The 19,697-nt window shown below is 49.8% G+C and overlaps 1 protein-coding gene across 1 annotated transcript in view; it reads left to right on the forward strand.

The window, feature by feature from the left end:
- The window catches only part of KIF5A (kinesin family member 5A), a 29,481-nt gene extending 13,686 nt beyond the window's left edge, over window positions 1-15,795 (forward strand). The window contains exons 5-29 of the mRNA XM_049625839.1: window positions 53-101; window positions 523-578; window positions 823-910; window positions 1,191-1,315; window positions 2,020-2,124; window positions 2,311-2,459; window positions 2,565-2,713; window positions 3,039-3,214; window positions 4,606-4,674; window positions 5,031-5,237; window positions 5,530-5,676; window positions 6,469-6,657; window positions 7,028-7,145; window positions 7,522-7,586; window positions 7,697-7,806; window positions 8,184-8,285; window positions 9,044-9,104; window positions 9,342-9,413; window positions 9,497-9,601; window positions 12,390-12,606; window positions 12,870-13,023; window positions 13,323-13,405; window positions 13,806-13,833; window positions 14,304-14,418; window positions 15,481-15,795. Of these exons, the coding sequence (XP_049481796.1) occupies window positions 53-101; window positions 523-578; window positions 823-910; window positions 1,191-1,315; window positions 2,020-2,124; window positions 2,311-2,459; window positions 2,565-2,713; window positions 3,039-3,214; window positions 4,606-4,674; window positions 5,031-5,237; window positions 5,530-5,676; window positions 6,469-6,657; window positions 7,028-7,145; window positions 7,522-7,586; window positions 7,697-7,806; window positions 8,184-8,285; window positions 9,044-9,104; window positions 9,342-9,413; window positions 9,497-9,601; window positions 12,390-12,606; window positions 12,870-13,023; window positions 13,323-13,405; window positions 13,806-13,833; window positions 14,304-14,382 (2,703 nt within the window). The 3' untranslated portion in view covers window positions 14,383-14,418; window positions 15,481-15,795. The remainder of the gene's footprint in view (window positions 1-52; window positions 102-522; window positions 579-822; window positions 911-1,190; window positions 1,316-2,019; window positions 2,125-2,310; window positions 2,460-2,564; window positions 2,714-3,038; window positions 3,215-4,605; window positions 4,675-5,030; window positions 5,238-5,529; window positions 5,677-6,468; window positions 6,658-7,027; window positions 7,146-7,521; window positions 7,587-7,696; window positions 7,807-8,183; window positions 8,286-9,043; window positions 9,105-9,341; window positions 9,414-9,496; window positions 9,602-12,389; window positions 12,607-12,869; window positions 13,024-13,322; window positions 13,406-13,805; window positions 13,834-14,303; window positions 14,419-15,480) is intronic.
- Window positions 15,796-19,697: the final 3,902 nt, after the last annotated feature.

Consider the following 19,697-nt stretch of genomic DNA (forward strand, 5'->3'; position numbering starts at 1 on the left):
AGATTCTTGTATCGGATTTAAGATAGGCCCTCTTCACTTTCTCCCTAACCAGGTTTCTTACTTTGAGATTTACCTGGACAAAATTCGTGACCTTCTGGATGGTGAGTGGTGTTTAATCCCTTTGGGTGGGTGGGGGTGTGAGGAGGGCAAAGAAAAGAAAGGTCACATTGCTCTTGGGATTGCGTGCTGTTTGGCAAGAGAGGGCACACACACTCATACCTATGTTCCTTGCCTCCACTAACCAGAATTTCCAAAAACAAAGGGTCAGAAGATGAGCTTAGACACGCAAGGTGAGCCTGCTCACCCAGAGCATAGAAACAGCCTGAGACCAGCTGGAACCTTGAGGCTAGAATCCTGGAGGAGGAGAAACTGAGTTTTCAGTGTATGCAGGGACGTTAAGCTTCATGGGGAAGTCTTTCTCCTCTTTTGCACATAGAAGAAACCACTGTGTCAGCAGACTACAGGGTGTGGGGTTGGGGATGGAAATGCTAACCTTGCCTACCCTGCATTGTCTTGATTCAGTGACCAAGACAAATCTATCTGTGCATGAGGACAAGAATCGGGTGCCATTCGTCAAGGTGAGAGTGGGGACAGGGGCACCTGGGTGGGTGTATTGACCAGTGGGGTTGTGGGAAGAAGATAGACCAGAGACCCAGAAGTTGGAGGGCAGATAGCTTGGAGGAGTGAGATGTGCTCAGGGACCAGGGAGAGTCTGAGGGCTCGGAAAAGACAGTCTTGAAAGGTCACGTGGGCAGTGTGCAGGTAATTTGCAGATCAACGTTCACAGGTTGCTGTCCATTTGCCCCCCCCCCACCCCCACAGGGTTGTACTGAACGCTTTGTGTCCAGCCCAGAGGAGATTTTAGATGTGATTGATGAGGGGAAATCAAATCGTCATGTGGCTGTCACCAGTGAGTGGGGATATAAGGGGCTCTCGAGTCTGGGAGTCTGCTGCTTGTCTGCATCCTCTGGGGCTGAGGGACTGGAAGTAAGCGAGGGAAGACTGTGTCCTCTGCAAGAAGAGGCTGCCCTTGTGTGTGCAACCCAGCTGCCTGGGAGACGCTGGGGCAGGGCTAGTCCTGACCGGCTCCCTCTCTCTCTGGGTGGGCCAGCGGTCAGTGGAAGCTGGGGGCTGAGGGCTTTGGCTCCACAGGCATTAGTACAGGGACTGCTCCTCCCTTGGTCCTGCAGACATGAACGAACACAGCTCTCGGAGCCACAGCATCTTCCTCATCAACATCAAGCAGGAGAACATGGAGACCGAGCAGAAGCTCAGTGGGAAGCTGTATCTAGTGGACCTGGCGGGGAGCGAGAAGGTTGGGGCCTGGGGGTGGGGTGGGTAGGCAAGGAGATCGGGGGGAGCTTTTTTTTTCAATCAAAATAACTTTTTAGGGGCGCCTGGGTGGCGCAGTCGGTTAAGCGTCCGACTTCAGCCAGGTCACGATCTCGCGGTCCGTGAGTTCGAGCCCCGCGTCAGGCTCTGGGCTGATGGCTCGGAGCCTGGAGCCTGTTTCCGATTCTGTGTCTCCCTCTCTCTCTGCCCCTCCCCCGTTCATACTCTGTCTCTCTCTGTCCCAAAAATAAATAAAAAACGTTGAAAAAAAATTAAAAAAAAATAACTTTTTAGTTGAGATATAATGCGCATACCATAAAGTTTACCATTCTGAAGTATACAGTTCAGTGGGTTTTAGGATATTTGGAAGGTTGTGCACCCATCACCATTAGTTCTAGACCATTTTCATCACCTGTTAGCCGTCACTCCTTATGCTCCCTTCCCCCAACCCCTAGCAACCACTAATCTACTTTTTTTTTTCTGTGCATTTGCCTTTTCTGGACATTTCATTTAATATGTGGGTAGCTTTTGGCAAGAGAGTTTAGGGTAACAGAGGAAGGGCCTTTTCTGTTCTCTTTTCCTGCCCCTGCCCCTCTTGGACTGAATCTCCCTACATGGAGAAGAGGCCATGAGAGCCCTCTCCCTCTGCAGTGCTTATGACACACTCATCCCTTAATTCTCTGGTAGGTCAGCAAGACCGGAGCAGAGGGAGCCGTGTTGGATGAAGCAAAAAATATCAACAAGTCACTGTCAGCCCTCGGGAACGTCATCTCCGCGCTGGCTGAGGGCACAGTGAGTGTTCCTCAGGCCCCCTTGTTCTGCAGGCTGCACCCCGTCTTCCAGCTTCTCCTCCTGCTGCCGCTGCTATCTCATCACGCCCAGTTCATGGGGTGTGCGATCCTTAGTCAGCACCACTGTCCTTTCTGATTCCCTTGTTGAGTGTTGTCCTGATTCATAATCTCCCCCCCCTTCCCCCAGAAAAGCTACGTTCCCTATCGTGACAGCAAAATGACACGGATCCTCCAGGACTCTCTGGGAGGAAACTGCCGGACAACTATGTTCATCTGCTGCTCACCGTCCAGCTACAACGATGCGGAGACCAAGTCGACCCTAATGTTTGGGCAGCGGTCAGTGGCAGAGTCCCTCGTCCCTATGCCAGCCCCTGCTGCACTCACCCCTCAGGATCACGTAAGCCTTTGTGGAGGTCTCATCTCCTCATTCTCCTCACCCAGGGCAAAGACCATTAAGAACACTGCCTCGGTGAATCTGGAGTTGACTGCTGAGCAGTGGAAGAAGAAATATGAGAAGGAGAAAGAGAAGACAAAAGCTCAGAAAGAGACGATCGCAAAGCTGGAGGCTGAGCTGAGCCGGTGGCGCAGCGGTTAGAGAGGGTTCCAGTGGGCGCGAGAGACTGCGGGAGGAGGAGGCTTGGGGGACCAGAGGGGCCCTGTCTGGGGTGGTGCTTAAGGACAGGCGAACCTCCCAGGAGGGTTGTGTTTCTGGAGGCGTGCAGTAGAGTGGTCATGAGGGAAGGGGAGAGGGGGCTGACCACCCTTGTCCCACCCCCCAGCAAAGGTTGAAGGTGCACTTGGCAACAGAGTTGGAGACCTGCCCGGAGGTCTTGGCGTTGAGGAGCGAGGGAGGAAGGACTCCTGGATACAGCTCTGTCTCCTCCTGTCCCTCACCTTGTTCTGCCCCTTGGCCAGGAGAGAACGTGCCTGAGACAGAGCGCCTGGCTGGGGACGACGCAGCCCTGGGAGCTGAGCTCTGTGAGGAGACCCCTGTGAATGACAACTCGTCCATCGTGGTGCGCATCGCGCCTGAGGAGAGGCAGAAATACGAGGAGGAGATCCGCCGCCTCTATAAGCAGCTCGATGACAAGGTGAGGACATCCAAGGCACAGAGGGGAGGCCAGGGGGATGAAAAGTGAGGGATTAAGGAATTAGCTTCTACTGCCTTTTAAAAATTTTTTTTATTAATTTTTTTTTAATGTTTATTTTTGAGAGAAAGGGTAGACAGAGCGTGAGCGGGGGAGGGGCAGAGAGAGAGGGAGACACAGAATCCGAAGCAGGCTCCAGGCTCTGAGCTGTCAGCACAGAGTCCGACACGGGACTCGAACCCACGAACCGTGAGATCATGGCCTGAGCCGAAGTCGGACGCTTAACTGATTGAGCCACCCAGGTGTCCCATATATATATTTTCTTATTTTAAAAGGGACAAATGCTCACTCATTACTGCAAATGTGGAAGATAGCAGTGACTAACATTTAGAATTGTTGAATTGTTGTATCATATATCTGAAACTAACATAACACTGTATGTTACCCATATTATTAAAAAAATTAGGGGTGCCTGGGTGGCTCAGTCGGTTGAGCATCCAACTTGGCTCAGGTCGTGATCTCACGGTTCGTGAGTTCGAGTATCGGGCTCTGTGCTGACAGCTCAGAGCCTGGAGCCTGCTTCGGATTCTGTGTCTCCCTCTCTCTCTGCCCCCCCCCCCCCCCCCGCCTCTCTCTCTCTCAAAAATAATTAAACATTAAAAAAATTTGGAAGATAAATAAAAATAAATAGAAGATTTAAGTCTCCCATCATCACACGATTCAGAAATAACACTACCAACATTTTGCTTTTCTTCATACATAGAGCATGCAGTTGAGATGCACTGTGTGTGTAACTTTGCATCTGATTTCCTCATTCCATATTCTATAAGGAGCAATTTCCTACCTTGTTAACAATTCTTCATAAAAGTATTTTTTCATTAAAAATCTTTTTTGTAAAAGCATTTTAAAAGCATTTTAAAAGTCCATTTCTCAAAACATATTTATTTATTTATTTATTCAAAACCTATTTAACCACTTGCTTACTGCAAGGCCTCTAGTTTTCTTTGTTTTGGGTAGTTTGTTTTTGCTCTTATAAGTAACCCTGAAAGGTCTATCTTTGCCTTTGATGCATAAGACTTTGCTTTTGAATGATTTGATTAGAATGGAGGACCAAAGTGGGAGTTCTTGGTTAGAGGCCGTGTCCTTTAATCTAAAGGCTTTTGCTGGGTATTGGCAGGGTTAGATCATCTTCCAGAAGAAAGGAATTTGAAAGTGAGGGTAGGAGTGAGGTGAGAGGCTGAAGGGAAAACCTCGTTTTAGGTTTTGGGGTTTCTAACTCAAAGCCTGACCAGTCTGGATTTTTGTCAGGATCCGACCTCTGGCCCCAACCCCATCCATCTAGACTGGAAGGGGCTGCCTTCCTTCACTCCCTCTTCCCCCCTTGCCTCCAACAGGATGATGAGATCAACCAGCAGAGCCAGCTCATAGAGAAGCTTAAGCAGCAGATGCTGGACCAGGAAGAGGTAATGGGAAGGAGGACAAGACATGAGAGGAGAGCGGTGTGTTCCCGAGGAAGGGCTTAGTCTTCTGCTTAGGACTTAGTCACGCCCCAAAACTATAGAAGTCTGGGGACTTAACTGGGGCTTTGTGTAAACCACGGCTTTTGGAGTCTGGGTGCTTCTTCCTTCTGTTGTCCTGCTTCTAAGAAGCCTACACCCCCCTTCCTCCTGACTTTCACTTTGGCCCTTGCTCCTCTCCTAGAGCTGTGCGCTCCAGGCTTCGGGTGCCAGAGGGACCCTGTCTGGGGTAGTGCTCTGAGCTTCCCCAGACCAGGGGACCATAGCGGTGGTCCCTCACGTGCCTTACCTCTTTCTTGAAGCTGTTGGTATCCACCCGAGGAGACAATGAAAAGGTCCAGCGGGAGCTGAGCCACCTGCAGTCAGAGAATGACGCTGCTAAGGATGAGGTGAAGGAAGTGCTACAGGCCCTGGAGGAGCTGGCCGTGAACTACGACCAGAAGTCCCAGGAAGTGGAGGAGAAGAGCCAGCAGAACCAGCTTCTGGTGGATGAGCTATCTCAGAAGGTGGTGAGTGGCTGACTGGGGTGCAAGAGCTCCCTGGCCTCCAGAACGTCCCCCACATCCAAAGCGACCCCTGCGTCACGTTTGTACCCTTGCACTGCTGTGTGGTGTGTTGTGGGAACCTTTCCCACCTGTCACCACACTGCCCTCCTGACTCCTGTCTCTTCCAAACCCTTTTGCAGGGCCCATGTTCTCTTTGTAGCAGCCCTCAGGGTCATGTATGAGGGGGAGGCCTCTGCCTGGGCTAGGCAGGGGGGTAGGAAGATGGCAGTGGGATGACCTAAGGGGCTGTCCCCAGGCCACCATGCTGTCCCTGGAGTCTGAGTTGCAGCGGCTACAGGAGGTCAGTGGACACCAGCGAAAACGCATTGCTGAGGTGCTGAATGGGCTGATGAAGGACCTGAGTGAGTTCAGTGTCATCGTGGGCAACGGGGAGATTAAGCTGGTGAGTGGAGACAGAGGCAGGAATCTTGTTCAGGTCATTCTTGTTCTGGGCACTGGTGGGAGATGCAGGGTGGATAGTCCAGGCCCTCAGGGATGCTGAGGAAGGTGGGCCAGAGATCTGGGAAACATGCCTTTAGCATGGGGTGCTTGGATGGCTCAGTTGGTTGAGCATCCGACTTCGGCTCAGGCCATGATCTCCTGGTTTGTGAGTTCGAACCCCACCTCGGCCTCTCTGCTATCAGCACAGAGTCTGCGGCCGATCCTCTGTTCCTCTCTCTCTCTGCCCCTCCCCCGCTCGTGCTCTTTTTCTTTCTCTCTCAAAAACTAAACAAAAATTAAAAAAAAATAAACTAGATACAGGAAAACAAGTAGAATTTTGCACAGACTCAACTGTAAATACACCTTCCAAAGGGTGCTGAATAAAGAAGGAATGGAGATGTGCCTATAGCAGGCTTTAGAGATGAGGCACAGATGTGAGAATGATATATGCAAATCTGTGGCAGTGAAAATGACCCATCTGGGTGATCGGGCAGAACAGTTTGACTGCAAAAGAAAATCATATTGCTTTATAAGATGGAAGAGGGCGATTGTCGGAACTGGATCTTTAAGTGCAGGTAGAAGGATTTAATACGAAATGCCAGGTGATGGCAGGTAAAAGTTGTTTGGAAAATACTTGTCCCACCCAAATCCCTGTGTGTGTGGGTGTACACGGGGATAGGCAGGGTGGAAGGGAATGGGCAAAAGCTTCCCTGCAGCAGAGAAGTACCTCTTCCTGCCTTCCCCCACCCCGCAGCCGGTGGAGATCAGCGGAGCCATCGAGGAGGAATTCACGGTGGCCCGACTCTATATCAGCAAAATCAAATCAGAAGTCAAGTCTGTGGTCAAGCGCTGCCGGCAGCTAGAGAACCTGCAAGTCGAATGTCATCGCAAAATGGAAGTGACTGGGCGGGAACTCTCCTCCTGTCAGCTCCTCATCTCCCAGGTGAGCGCTGGGCATTGAGGGCCTTTGCGTGCAATGGGAAGGAGGGTGATTCTGTAGCTTGTGGGATAAAACTCCTAGCACCCACTTTCATGTCAAGGACCTAGGGTCAACCAAAGTCAAGGATAGAAGAGAAGAGCCTGGGGTGGCAGGGAAGGGTCCAGGCCAGGGAAGTGAAGGGTCAGAGGAGATAGCACGCTCTGAGCTGATGGGGTCTAAAGGAAGGGTCCAAAGAAATGGCCTCTGGCCCTGTGTCTTCAGGCAGGCGCAGCAGGAGGGGAGGGCCTGGGAGAGCTGCAGAGGTCTGTGCTGCCTGGAGTTGTGTCCTTGACTCCACCCTTCTTCTTCCTCTCACCAACCCTTCCCCCATTAGCACGAGGCGAAGATCCGCTCGCTTACAGAGTATATGCAGAGCGTGGAGCTAAAGAAGCGGCATCTGGAAGAGTCCTATGACTCCCTGAGTGACGAGCTGGCCAAGCTCCAGGCCCAGGGTGAGGCCTTCTTAAACCTCTAAACCACTTATCCTGGGATCTGAGATCCCAGAGGGGGCAGGGAGGAAAAGTGGCAGACATCAGAAGAAACCACCTGACAGCACACTCATCCAATGCATTAGACTGACATCACAGAGGCCAACTCATACGCTACTTAGCATGCTTTTGCACAGAGCTTATTGTACACGAACCATAAACCCTCCGTTGATCTCTTTCCCTGCTGTGTCCAATTGGACTGTCCTAACCCAGAAGAACATCACGGAGGGTCCATACTGGGTAGATGTCGCCTGCCCGACCCGGAGCTCTGGTCACAAAATGGAAGTTCTTTCCGGAGGAGGTAGGTGTGAGGTAAGCTGTCTTTCCTTCTTTCCCTCAGAAACTGTGCATGAAGTGGCCCTGAAGGACAAGGAGCCAGACACACAGGACACAGATGAAGTGAAGGTGAGAGGGGAAGCTGTAGGGGACCACTGGGGCTTGGCAGGGCTGAGCCGGCCCGCTCCAAGCTGGTGTCAGGGAGTCCAGCTTTGAGTGTGCGGTGGGGTTGTTTGCAGAAGGCCCTGGAGGTGCAGATGGAAAGTCACCGGGAGGCCCATCACCGGCAGCTGGCCCGGCTCCGGGACGAGATCAATGAGAAGCAGAAGACTATCGATGAGCTCAAAGAGTAAGAGTCCCCCTGGGCAGCCCCGGCCTCCCCGGGTCCTCTTGCCTTGCTCTGCCCACACGCGTGCTCCCTCTTGGCCCAAGGTCTGCTTTGCTCATTTCCAAGCGCCCCTCCCCCAGCGATGCCACAGCTTTATCACCCAACCCCAGGAGACACGGGAGTGAGGACTAGTCCCTCTCCTTGAGCTCTTGTGATTGGATAGCTCAGGGTTCCTCACTCTGTCAGCGGCCTGCGTCTGCCTCTGATATCCAAAGGTAGACGCATCAGTCCCAACTTGGCCCGGCTGTACCGGAAGGAAAATGTTTGCAGCGCCGGTCTTCCCTTTCCCGGTCCCTGACATCGTTCTGTTCTCTCCGACACCTCCTTGCCCCGTGCAGCCTGAATCAGAAGCTCCAGTTAGAGCTAGAGAAGCTTCAGGCTGACTACGAGAAGCTGAAGAATGAAGAGCATGAGAAGAGCAGCAAACTCCAGGAGCTGACGTGAGTGATGGGTATCTGCCCGCAAACCCGCCGCCTGCGCAGGCGCAGACTGCTACTCACGCACACCCGCAGAGGCAGGGCGCGATGCAGATGTGCACATGGCAACCTCGAGAGTCACGTGATGGGGCGGGGAAGGGAAACAAAGAGAGACTTTCAGAAAGGACCTCTACTGACTGTTAGCTGCCACGGAAAGATGTTTGTGATGTTCTCTTAAGTGTGAAAGGCAGGTTACAAAACAGTATGAATGGTAGGATCCCATAAAGTTTTGGGGGGCTGTACACGCATAGAAGTAAGAGTCTGGAGGGGGTGGGGCCCCCTGGGTGGCTCAGTGGGTTGCATGTCACGCTCTTGATTTTGGCTCGGGTCATGATCTCACGGTTTGGGAGTTCAAGCCCTGTGTCGGGCTCCGTGCTGAGAGTGTGGAGCCTGCTTGGGATTCTGTCTCCTTCCCCACCCCCAGCTGGTGCTCTCTCCCTTTCAAAATAAATAAACAAAAACAAAAACAAAAAAAGACGAAGAAGAAGAAGTAAGAGTTGGGAAAGATGGACACCAGAATGTTAATGGTGGTTTGATCTGTGAGTAGTAGAATTATGGGCTTTTTATGAAATTCATCTTTTTTTCTTTTCTAATTTCTACACAGTGAACAGGGTAATTTGCATAATAAATAATAATAAAGTATAGATCAAAGGAATGGAGAGGGAGGAGAAAGGGAGGAGGGACTGTCCTGAGGGACTCTTGTGTTTCCTTCTTCTCCCCAGATTTCTGTATGAGCGACATGAACAGTCCAAGCAGGACCTCAAGGGTCTGGAGGAGACAGTTGTGAGTGGTTTCTCTGTACCAAGTTAACAGGGTGAGGTGGGGACTTCATTTCTTCCCCCTGATTTCTTTATAACCCCATTCCTTATGCAGATTCAGTCTGTGGCATAATCAGGACACATCTTTTCCTAAAGGATGAGTGATTCACCTGACTAGGCAGACTGAAGGTTCCAATAATTTTGAAGTGAAAAAGTTGACCTGGTAATTTGGCTATCCCCAATTTTTCACCATTCTTTCCAGGCCCGGGAACTCCAGACCCTCCACAACCTTCGCAAACTGTTCGTTCAAGACGTCACGACTCGAGTCAAGAAAGTGAGTGCCTTCCTAGGATTTTTCACAGCCCCCATATTTTCCTCCCGTCCTCAAGTTTTTCTAACCCCTCCGTCTTTAATCAGAGTGCAGAAATGGAGCCCGAGGACAGTGGGGGGATTCACTCCCAAAAGCAGAAGATTTCCTTTCTTGAGAACAACCTGGAACAGCTTACAAAGGTTCACAAACAGGTAAGCGAAGGGGGCAGGGGTGAAGAGAACTCTTGAGGCCAGGTGCCGAGGAGACCCAAGTCCTCTGAGGCCCCTTGGATTTAGGAAAACCTACTTGCATGTCTTCCTTACTTTTCCCTTTGACTTTTCCTCCAAATCCCTTCTTTATCCATATTTGGTTCCACTTTTCCCTTGTTCTTTGTTCCATGCCTGTTCTCCCCTCTCAAAGCTCCCTGCCTGCCTCTGCTCAAAGTGAAATTCCCCAGGCCTATGGATGTGGAGGGAGAGGTTGAAACTGATAGAGGTTTCAAAGGCATGGGGCTGTGGCACCACATGAGGGATACTGGTCAGAGACAGGAAACGATGGGACAAGACAGAAGCCGGGGAAGTTGGGCTTTCTCTCATGGAGAGAACTCCATCTGCCTAGGCCTGGGGCAGGCATGCAGGGTAATTAAAGGATGTCCTCCAGATGGCCCAACCACCCCCTGATCGGGGCCGGTTGAAACTCCTGTGTATTAAGTTGCTGCCTCTCTGTCCCCCTCCTTGCTGCTGCGGTTCCTTAGGTGGATGACTGGGTTTCAAAGGTATGGGGTGGGGAGGCAGAAGGGGCAGTCCAGAGGAGTCAGGACAGGAAATGTTTGGCGAGGACAGAGCAGGAGCACCCTCCCTAGTGCCAAATATCTGAGCCTTGAAGACAGTTGTGGCAGTGTATCAACTGGCTCTTCTGATTCATAAAATAAACCCTAATCTATCCTTCATTCCCTTCTTTCAATCCACCTTAACATTGGATTTAAACTCATGTTCTCAGGGCACCTGCCTGGGTGGCTCCGTCGGTTAAGCACCCGATTTCTGCTCAGGTCATGATCTCACAGTTCGTGAGTTCCAGCCCCGTATCGGGCTCTGTGCTGTCAGTGCAGAGCCTGCTTCAGATCCTCTGTCCCCCCCCCCCCCCCCGCCCCTCCTGACTTGCACTCTCTCTCTCAAAATTAATAAAAACAAAACAAAACTCATATTCTCACTAAATCGGAGCTTAAATTTCTCAGTGCAATGCCCAGCATATTTAGCAAATATTTGGTACACCTTCTCTTTTTTCACAAATATAATAAAAGGAAAAGTCCCAGAACTGTGGCCCAGTGACAATCTGCAGGTTTATGTATATTATTTGGACCTGCAAAGGGCTACACTATCATTTCCCCCCCTTTGTTTATTATAAAGCAGTATAACAATGTAACAACATTACAGAAAAGTTGAAAGTCAAGGGAAGAAACATTTGTAATCAGTTCCGCCTTCCTATTTTCATTTCTCTGTGTTCACTTTCCTTCTCCGTCCAAATGGATGTCATATTGCTTATTTTTTCCCCAGTGTTTTTGTTGTGGTAAAACACACATAAAATTTACCGTCACAATTACTTTAGGGTCAGTGGTATTGAGTGCATTTGTATTCGTACTGTTGTGCAACGTCACCACTATCATCTTGCAAAACTGCACCTCTATACCTATTAACAACAGTAACTCCCCATTTCCCCTGCCTCCCAGGCCCTGGCCACCATCATCATTCTTCTTTCTGTCTCCATGATTTTGTCCCCTTTCAGTACCTCCCATAAGTGGAATCATACAGGATTTGTGCTTTGTCACTGGCTTGTTACCCTTAGCATAATGTCCTCCAGGCTTATCCACATTGTAGCATGTGTCAGGACACAGGCTGTGTCCTTTTTCCTCATGGAAGCATCTGCCTCTGCTCTAAGTCCCAAAGATCAAAAACTACTCACCTGTAGAATGGAGGACTCCTCATAATGTCCTACTTCAGCAGAGACGAGACTAGAAAGGAAAATGAGAGAGATGCAGAAACTTCCTCAGCGAATAAATAGAATCTTAAATGGGCAGGACTGCAGCCCTACTATTAATTAAGCCAAACTATCCCCACAGCAAAGCATTGTTTATAATCTTGAAATTGTCCAGAGTGAAAGAGGCACAGAAGTGTTCCCAGCTCTGCCCTTTCTCCCGAGGTCCCCACTATACTCATTTACCCAGTATCTTCCAAGGCTGGCTCTGGCAGTCTGTAGGGCCCCCAGTTATTGTATGAAACCCTATAAAAAGATCAGGAAGTCTTTTCTGGCTGCCAAGTGGTTGCTACCACTCTCTAGCTTAATTTAAATGCGGGAGGGGCAGCCCAGGAACCCCTTGTATGTGAAGGTAATGAGCACAAATGTTTGTGAGACCTCAAACATTTTCTTTCCCTCCTATGGGGTGCTGTGCGTATGTGTGTGGGTCGGGGGTGAGGTGGGGCTCCCGTATTCCAGCTTCTGCTCCTGCTCTGCACCGCACCTAACCTGCACTCAATGCCATATCCACCTTCCAGACTGCTACCATGCTCTTGCTGGCCCGCCCCCCGCATGCCTACAAAGCCATCTCTGGGAGAAGGGTGCCTCATCCCCATGGTTGCCCTGGGGCTGTTGGTCTGGCACAAGCTGTGAGATATTAGGGGGCGGATATCTAGGCCAGGAAAAGACGAGGACAGGGCACTGTCAACAAGAGTTCTGGGCTACAGTGGAGTTGGCATGTTTCACTGTTCAGAAAATGATGTAACTTTTTAATGCCTGACCACTGTTTGCTTAGGGAGAAGGAAAGAAGTGGCCAGAAGAGCAGTTAGGTAAAGGGAACAAGGACTTGAGGAAACTACACGGTCTCCGTCTTCTCTGACTTGATTTTTCTGTATTCTCTCTCCCTGCCCTGCACTCCCACACTCCACTGCTGGCTCTCTTGGGTCCCTGGCTTTGCCTCTGGCCCCTTCCCTTGGTCTCACCCCACAGCTGGTACGTGACAATGCAGATCTGCGTTGTGAGCTTCCTAAACTGGAAAAACGACTTAGGGCTACGGCTGAGAGAGTTAAGGCCCTGGAGGGTGCACTGAAGGAGGCCAAGGAGGGCGCCATGAAGGACAAGCGCCGGTACCAGCAAGAAGTGGACCGCATCAAGGAGGCCGTTCGGTATAAGAGCTCCGGCAAGCGGGGCCATTCTGCTCAGATTGGTGAGTGCAAGTGGGTGGCAGCCAACAGGGTGGGATTACCACTGGGGGAGATCAGCAGATTCCTAAGCATCGAGCAACTAGATTGTTGCTTTTTACCCTACCCCGACCCCGGGATCACCTCCCCTCCCCATACCATCCCCCAAACATGTAACAGTGAATGATCTTATAAACACCTCTGTTCAGCTCCAGCAAAATGACTTTAGGGACCAGGGCAGCTGCAGGGTGACGGCCTCCTCATGGTCATTTTCTTTTCTTTACCACAGCCAAACCTGTCCGGCCCGGCCACTACCCAGCATCATCACCCACCAACCCCTATGGCACCCGGAGCCCTGAGTGCGTCAGTTACACCAACAGCCTCTTCCAGAACTACCAGAATTTGTACCTGCAGGCTGCACCTAGCTCCACCTCTGACATGTAGTGAGTGGCCACTGGCGTGGGTTGCAGTCCCAACCCAAGGCTCTCGGCCCTCTATAAGGCATAAGATTGAGTCCGTTATTGGGTGACACTTACTTCTTTTCTTAAGTAGCTCCATTTGTGACCCTTTCGCGATTTCACACCTATGGTTAGAAGGTGGGCCTTGCCTTCCCAGCCAGTGGCCATGCAGTTGTCCTCTGTTCTCCGGGGATGGGAGGCTCCATCACTGAGGGGATTACTGGTCCTCCAAGTAGTGGAGGACGGGTACCAGAGGCTGCGTGTCTCTCCTCTGCTCCATCCAGCTTTGCAAACTCCTGTACCAGCAGTGGGGCCACGTCTTCCGGAGGTCCCTTGGCTTCCTACCAGAAGGCCAACATGGACAATGGTGAGTGAAAAAGATGGGTGACCAAGTGGCCTTTGGGATTCCCAGGGCAAGTTGAAAAGAGTAAGAGAAGTAAGTGACCCTGTGCCTACAGCTTGAACACTGCCCATCACTTCAGGGTCTTGGATTCTTAGAGGCGGATTCTTCCCATTGCCGTGCCTGTCCTCACCCTCTCTTGCCTTTCTGCTACTCTTCTACTTCAGGGGGGATCAGGGAGACCTTTCTCAAATAAAACAATCATGCAGCTTGGGGTAGTCGAGAATAGCGACCCAGGTGGCAGCTATATTCCAAAGAGTCTTACTTTTTTCTCTAAGGGGTTAGGATGCGGGAGGGTTTGGGGAAACTGCTTCTAACAGTCTCTTTTCTTCTCCTAATCCTGTGTTCTCAATGATGATCTCTTCAGGAAATGCCACAGATATCAATGACAACAGGTACACCAGTCCCCATTGCTCCTGGGCTCTCTAGGTGGGACCAGAAGAAATGGTTCAGTTTCGCTTGGGCCCTACTTGGAGGTTCCTTGGAGCCTTCGGGGAAAGGAGGAGGAAATGAGAACCGTTCTTGCCATCACCATGTTCTCCAGAAGATCTACTCATCCCCTGCCTCTTGGGGCAGAGAGCATGTCCCCCCCCCACCCCATCCCATCCGCGGCTCCCCCCCCCACTCCATTATGGGGGCCGGGGAAGTATCAGGGCCACCCGATGACCTGGGTTTCTCTGCTTCCTTTGGAAACTCTGTGACCTTGCGCAAGTCAGCTCCATCTCTCTAGCTTTGATTTTCCTTGTATTCCTGTAAACCCTGAATAGTCCCTGCCTTTTGTTATCTCGTAGGGATGCCAGGAGAGCAAAGTGACAGGAATGTTTTCCTTTACATGGAGCTGACAGTGCTGGGTCTCTTCTTCCAGGAGTGACCTGCCATGCGGCTATGAGGCTGAGGACCAGGCCAAGCTGTTCCCTCTCCACCAAGAGACGGCAGCCAGCTAATCTCCCTCACGGACTGCCGCATACCTGCACTTTCAGGTAGCTCCAGGCTGCTTTCTCTGACCAGCCTCAGGGTGCCTCCTGTCTTGCCCTCAACCTCTTCGTTTCTCCTGCTTTTTTTATCGTCTCAAAACTTTTAATATATAGTTGTCCCTCAGCTCCTGCCTTCCCTTCCTAGGGGCTACTTCGGTGCTGGCCCACGGGCTGTGGACACTGACCTCCCCATCTCCCTGAAGCTTTCCTTTTGGCTAGAGTAATGACCACAGTACTGCGTTGCTGCCACTAGGGGCTGCTGCCACATGTCAAAAAGAGTGAGCGGGGATGGTGCCCATCTAGAGTCACGCCCAGGTCAGGGAATGTAGTAGATGTAAGGAGACTTGAGAGATCATCCCAACCCTCTCTCTGCCTCCACCCTGAAATAATTTTGGATGGATAGGTATTTTCGGAACTAAGACACCTCCAGTAAAGGAGATGTTTGCTTTATCCCTACACCTGTGTCCCATACACCTCGTATCTGTGTATGTTACCAGTAAGCTCCAGGAAACGCCCCAGGAAGGCTAACTTTTTGTCTCTATACTGCAGTGTCAGCACTCCCCTCCCACCTTGCTCAGTGGAGGTGGAAAATAGCCGTGCTCCCTCCCTGAGCCCCCCTTCTTCCGCCTCCGTCCCCAAGTCCTCTTTTCCAGCAGCGATGGCACCTTCCTGGGTCTTGTGTGTCACCAGGCTTCTCACTTGCTCTAGGGCCCAGAACTGGACACTAGGAGTCTGTTTTATTTCCCTCTTTGGAGAACACAGAAACGAGAGGATATGGTCAGTCTCTTACTGGGCTGCATCCAAGCCAAGCTCACTCGAGGGGCTTTCCGGGATAGTAAGCTGGACACAGTCAGGCAGAAAGACACGAGGGGCAGAGAAGTAGGAATGGGGAAGCAAGGTGAAGGTCTGGGGTAGAGGAGCAGGGGCTGGGAGAATAGTGTCTGGTTGTTGGTATTCAAGGAAGAAGACTGTCAATCAAATTTGTACAAATGCCACTCTGTTCCTGTTGAGCGGTTGGGCTACAAGGTGGTTCCTCACGACCTCTTTCTCTTTCTTCTTCTTCCCCAGTTTCTAAGAGGGACTGAGGCCTCTTCTCTCAGCATGCTGCAAACCTGTGGTCTCTGATACTAACAACTCCCTCCCCAGCCCTTGTTGTTTGACTGTACCGTTTGATGTCTACTCTTACTCTGTATCTCTTTGTACTCTGTATCTATATATCAAAAGCTGCTGCTATGTCTCTCCCTTCTGTCTTACTCTCTAAGTATCTAATGATGTATTTAGCAATTTCTAAGCATAGTATACCCTCCTCATTTGGGGTAATAGGGAGGAGGGTGAATGTTTCTTCTTTCAAACACGCGTCTCTCACACTGAGTGGTGTTAGTCACGGAGATGGTAAAAGGAAAAATGGGAGCTAGAGGGCTGTGATCCTTCTCTCTCTCTCTCTCTCTCTCTCTCTCTCACTCACACACACACACGCACACACGCACACACACACACGCACACAAAGCCTTAAGCAGAAGAATGTCTTAGCATCATAAGAAGATACAGAAATAGACTCTTCCTCCCTCCTCTTTCACATATAGCACTGGGGAGGGTAAAATGGAAGGACTGCTAAATTACATGTAGAATTTTATTCACATACCCCTCATCTGAACCGAGGGAGTCCGGGTGTGCAACTCTACCCTCCAAAGTGTACCTTGGGCCTCCCTCTTCCTGTCCCCTGACCCCCCTGTCCCGATGACCGAGGACATGGATTGTTCAAGGGACTATTTCCCTTTCTCCTCAAAACTCCTTTTGATATTCTCTGCCCCAGAACTCATGAACAGAACCTAGAGTTAACTTAAAATATTTTGAGAATTTGAGGAGGCAGACTCTTCACAACAGTCTATCAAATGGTTGCTCATCTGTCAGGTGATAGTTATAGGCAAGCATAGCCAATGATTGCTTCTTTGGGTTTGGGGGGGTGAACACACTGGGAAATTCCAAGTGTTTTTTGCCACAGTGAGGAGCTGGATTCTTTTCTCTGTCCCATATTGGGCTGCATGTTCTTCCCATCTCCACCTTTTGGTTTGGGACCTTCCAGTTCATTGACAAAATATCTATCTCAAGATGCTTTCCTTTCAGGCTAGAGCCTCACTTTACCCCATGATATGTCAAAAAATTTCTCTTGACACAAATCCTTTGATAATATGTCCCCATCTGGTACTAAGTGCACTTTAAAGAAAGGGGCAGAGCAGACTGGGGGGAGGGTGGTTAGAGGGGAGTGCTCTTTCCCCAGCACCACCCCATGTAATTGATAGGACTGTTATTTTAGTGTCCTTCCACATGGTGCTAGGGTGGTTTTCTAGGTAACTGCAGGGATGGAGAGTGGAGGTCATAAGTCACTCCAAATCAAGAAACAAAGCCTGATGTCCAAATACCCAGTCTTACGTACGGTGGAAGAACAGGATCCCCCAGCAGGCAACCATCACCTAGTTTTGAAGTCAGGAAAGAAAGCTTGGTGTGAGTACCAGCTGGCAAATATAGGTTGTATCGGCCTGTGACTCCTTCAAGGGAAAAAGTTCCTTCCTCTGTTACCTGTTGGGCCCCTTTTTAGCAATTAGGGAGACATGCAGGGAAAAATATACCAGAAGGGTGTAGAGTAAATCCAAAGCAGTGATTTTCAAACATTTTTCAAAACAACTCTTTTATGGAACCCCGATATAAAAAATAACTAAAAGTGATGCAGATCTGGGCAGTTTCCATTTTCTTTATTTGGTGGAAAATGCTTCCTTGGTGGAGAAGCTCTTGAATAGTCCTAAGAGTTTAGAACCTGAGGGTTCTGTAAAGTAGTTTGAAAACCACTGCTCTGAAGGAAAGGGGTTCCAATCTGCCTCCCCTGCCCCAAGCCCATAACCTAGAGCAAAGAGGGAAAGTCCCAATGGGAGAAGAAGGAAGATACCTATGCCCCTGTAGACTTGAGCTAAGATTTGCCAACAGGGCACCTCAGAATCACTTGGGCTTTATTTAATCTTGCCACCAAATGATTCTTTTAAAACACTTAAGAAACTGTGAAGGTGTAGGGCAGATGAGGAGAGAGATGTAAGGGAAATATAATTCACTTACATAAATAAGAACACACACACAAGGCCTTCACCAGAAGCTTCACTCTACATCCCCCCACCCCTTCCCACCACCACAGCATCCCTTTCGGAGAGCTAGGGTCACCACAAAGGGGCACCTGGCCTGCCCACTCACATCTGCCAAAATGTTGCATGCCAGCGTGGAAGACAAACCAAACCGCACAAACCCCAGTGTGTATTTACTTGATGTACATAGATACCTTGAAAATAAAATAAATTCAACGATGACTCTGTGGTGTTGTAAATCTTTATCCCTCCCCAGTCTCACTCTCTTACTTGCTTGTAATGGCATTTGACAGTGTGGTGGATATCCTTCCAGATGTTTCTCTATAGATTTACACACATTTTTTTTTTCCCACTTGACAACATATTCTGGAGACCTCTTCGTGTCATCATACGTAGATTTGCCTCGTTAAAATATAGATATAATTTTTCAAAAACGTATTCTATAATTTATTCAACCATTCCGGTACTGATGGACGCCTATCTAGGTTGTTTATAATTTTTAACAAAAAATAGTATCCCATTCTCTTCATTTTTTCCCACAGACCATCACCTCAGTCCCAGTATCAATTCTGTCCCTCTCCAGTGGTGCCTGGGTGGCTCAGTCGGTTGAGCATCTGAATTTGGCTCAGGTCATGATCTCACGGTTCATGAGTTCAAGCCCCACATTGGGCTTGCTGCTGTCAGTGTGCGGAGCCTGCTACAGATCGTCTGTTCCCTTCTCTCTCTGCCCCTCCCTGGCTCATTCTCTCTGTCTCTCTCTCAGTCATTCATTCATTCATAAAGTAAGCACTACACCCAACATAGGGCTTGAACTCACAACCCAGAGATCAAGAGGCACGTGCTCTACCGACTGAGCCACTCAGGTGTCCCCTACCTCCATTTTAGAGCTTACCCCTACATGTCCTCTCTGCTCATGCCTCGGAGCTTCTTCTTTTTTTTTTTTTAATTTTTTTTAACGTTTATTTATTTTTGAGACAGAGAGAGACACAGCATGAACGGGGGAGGGGCAGAGAGAGAGGGAGACACAGAATCGGAAGCAGGCTCCAGGCTCTGAGCCATCAGCCCAGAGCCCGATGCGGGGCTCGAACTCGCGGACCGCGAGATCGTGACCTGAGCTGGAGTCGGACGCTTAACCAACTGAGCCATCCAGGCGCCCTGCCTCAGAGCTTCTGAGATGAGTGGAGAAAACTGCAAGACCAAAACACCGGGGCAACTGAAAGCCTAGGAAGCAAACTGGCCCTTGGGTGTTGCTTACCACTTCTGTGTATCCCTACTCGGTTTCCTCCCCTGCTTCCCAAAGCAGGTGGTTAAAACTCCTCACCATCCTTTCTCACCTCCTCTCTTAGGCAACAATTAAGGCAACTGAGCATGAAATTCTTCATCTCCTCTCCATACCTACACACATACTTATATCTGCACTAATCCTTTCCTTTCTTCCTTCTAACAAGTGGTGCCTGGGTGGCTCAGTCTGTTGAGCGTCTAACAAGTGATAAATCTTCTCTGGACTAAAGCAAATCTCTTCTATATCCTTCATTCTTGAGATACTTACATAGACCCACCCAATATATACAATACCTAAAAGTGATGCAGATGGGCGGTTTGCATCTTCTTTGTGATTTCTTCACTTCTTGTAAGGTCTCCCTGAAAAGTGTGTTTCTTTTATTTTTTTTAAAGTACTCTCTATGCCCAGCGCCCAATGTGGGGTCCAAAAACTCATAATGCTGAGATCAAGAGTCACATGCTCTATTGACTGAGCCAGCCAGGCGCCCCGAAAGTGTTCTTTTACTGTGTTTCTCCATACATGACTCCCCATCTTGTTTTCTTACAGCCAGATTTCCTGACAAAGTCTCAAGCTTCCCCTCCCCACTTCTTTGCCTCCCATTCATTCCTTAGCTCACCTTGAACTGGCTCTTGTTCTGCTGACACAGCTTCTCAAAGGTCACTGGTTGCCAAATACAATGGGCACTTCTCCATCCTTGTCTGCTTCACCCCTCCATGACATGTGACACAACTCTTGACTCCTTCCTTTTGGAAACTCTACTCTCTGGTTTCTGTGACCCTGCTCTCCTGGCTCCTTTCATTTAGTCTTATTAGTCTTCTGCCACTGGCATCTTAAATGCTGGTCTATACCATGCTTTCTCTCTTAAATGCTGGTCT

This window comes from Panthera uncia, chromosome B4 (genome assembly GCF_023721935.1).
Source record: "Panthera uncia isolate 11264 chromosome B4, Puncia_PCG_1.0, whole genome shotgun sequence".
Taxonomy (NCBI): Eukaryota; Metazoa; Chordata; class Mammalia; order Carnivora; family Felidae; genus Panthera; species Panthera uncia.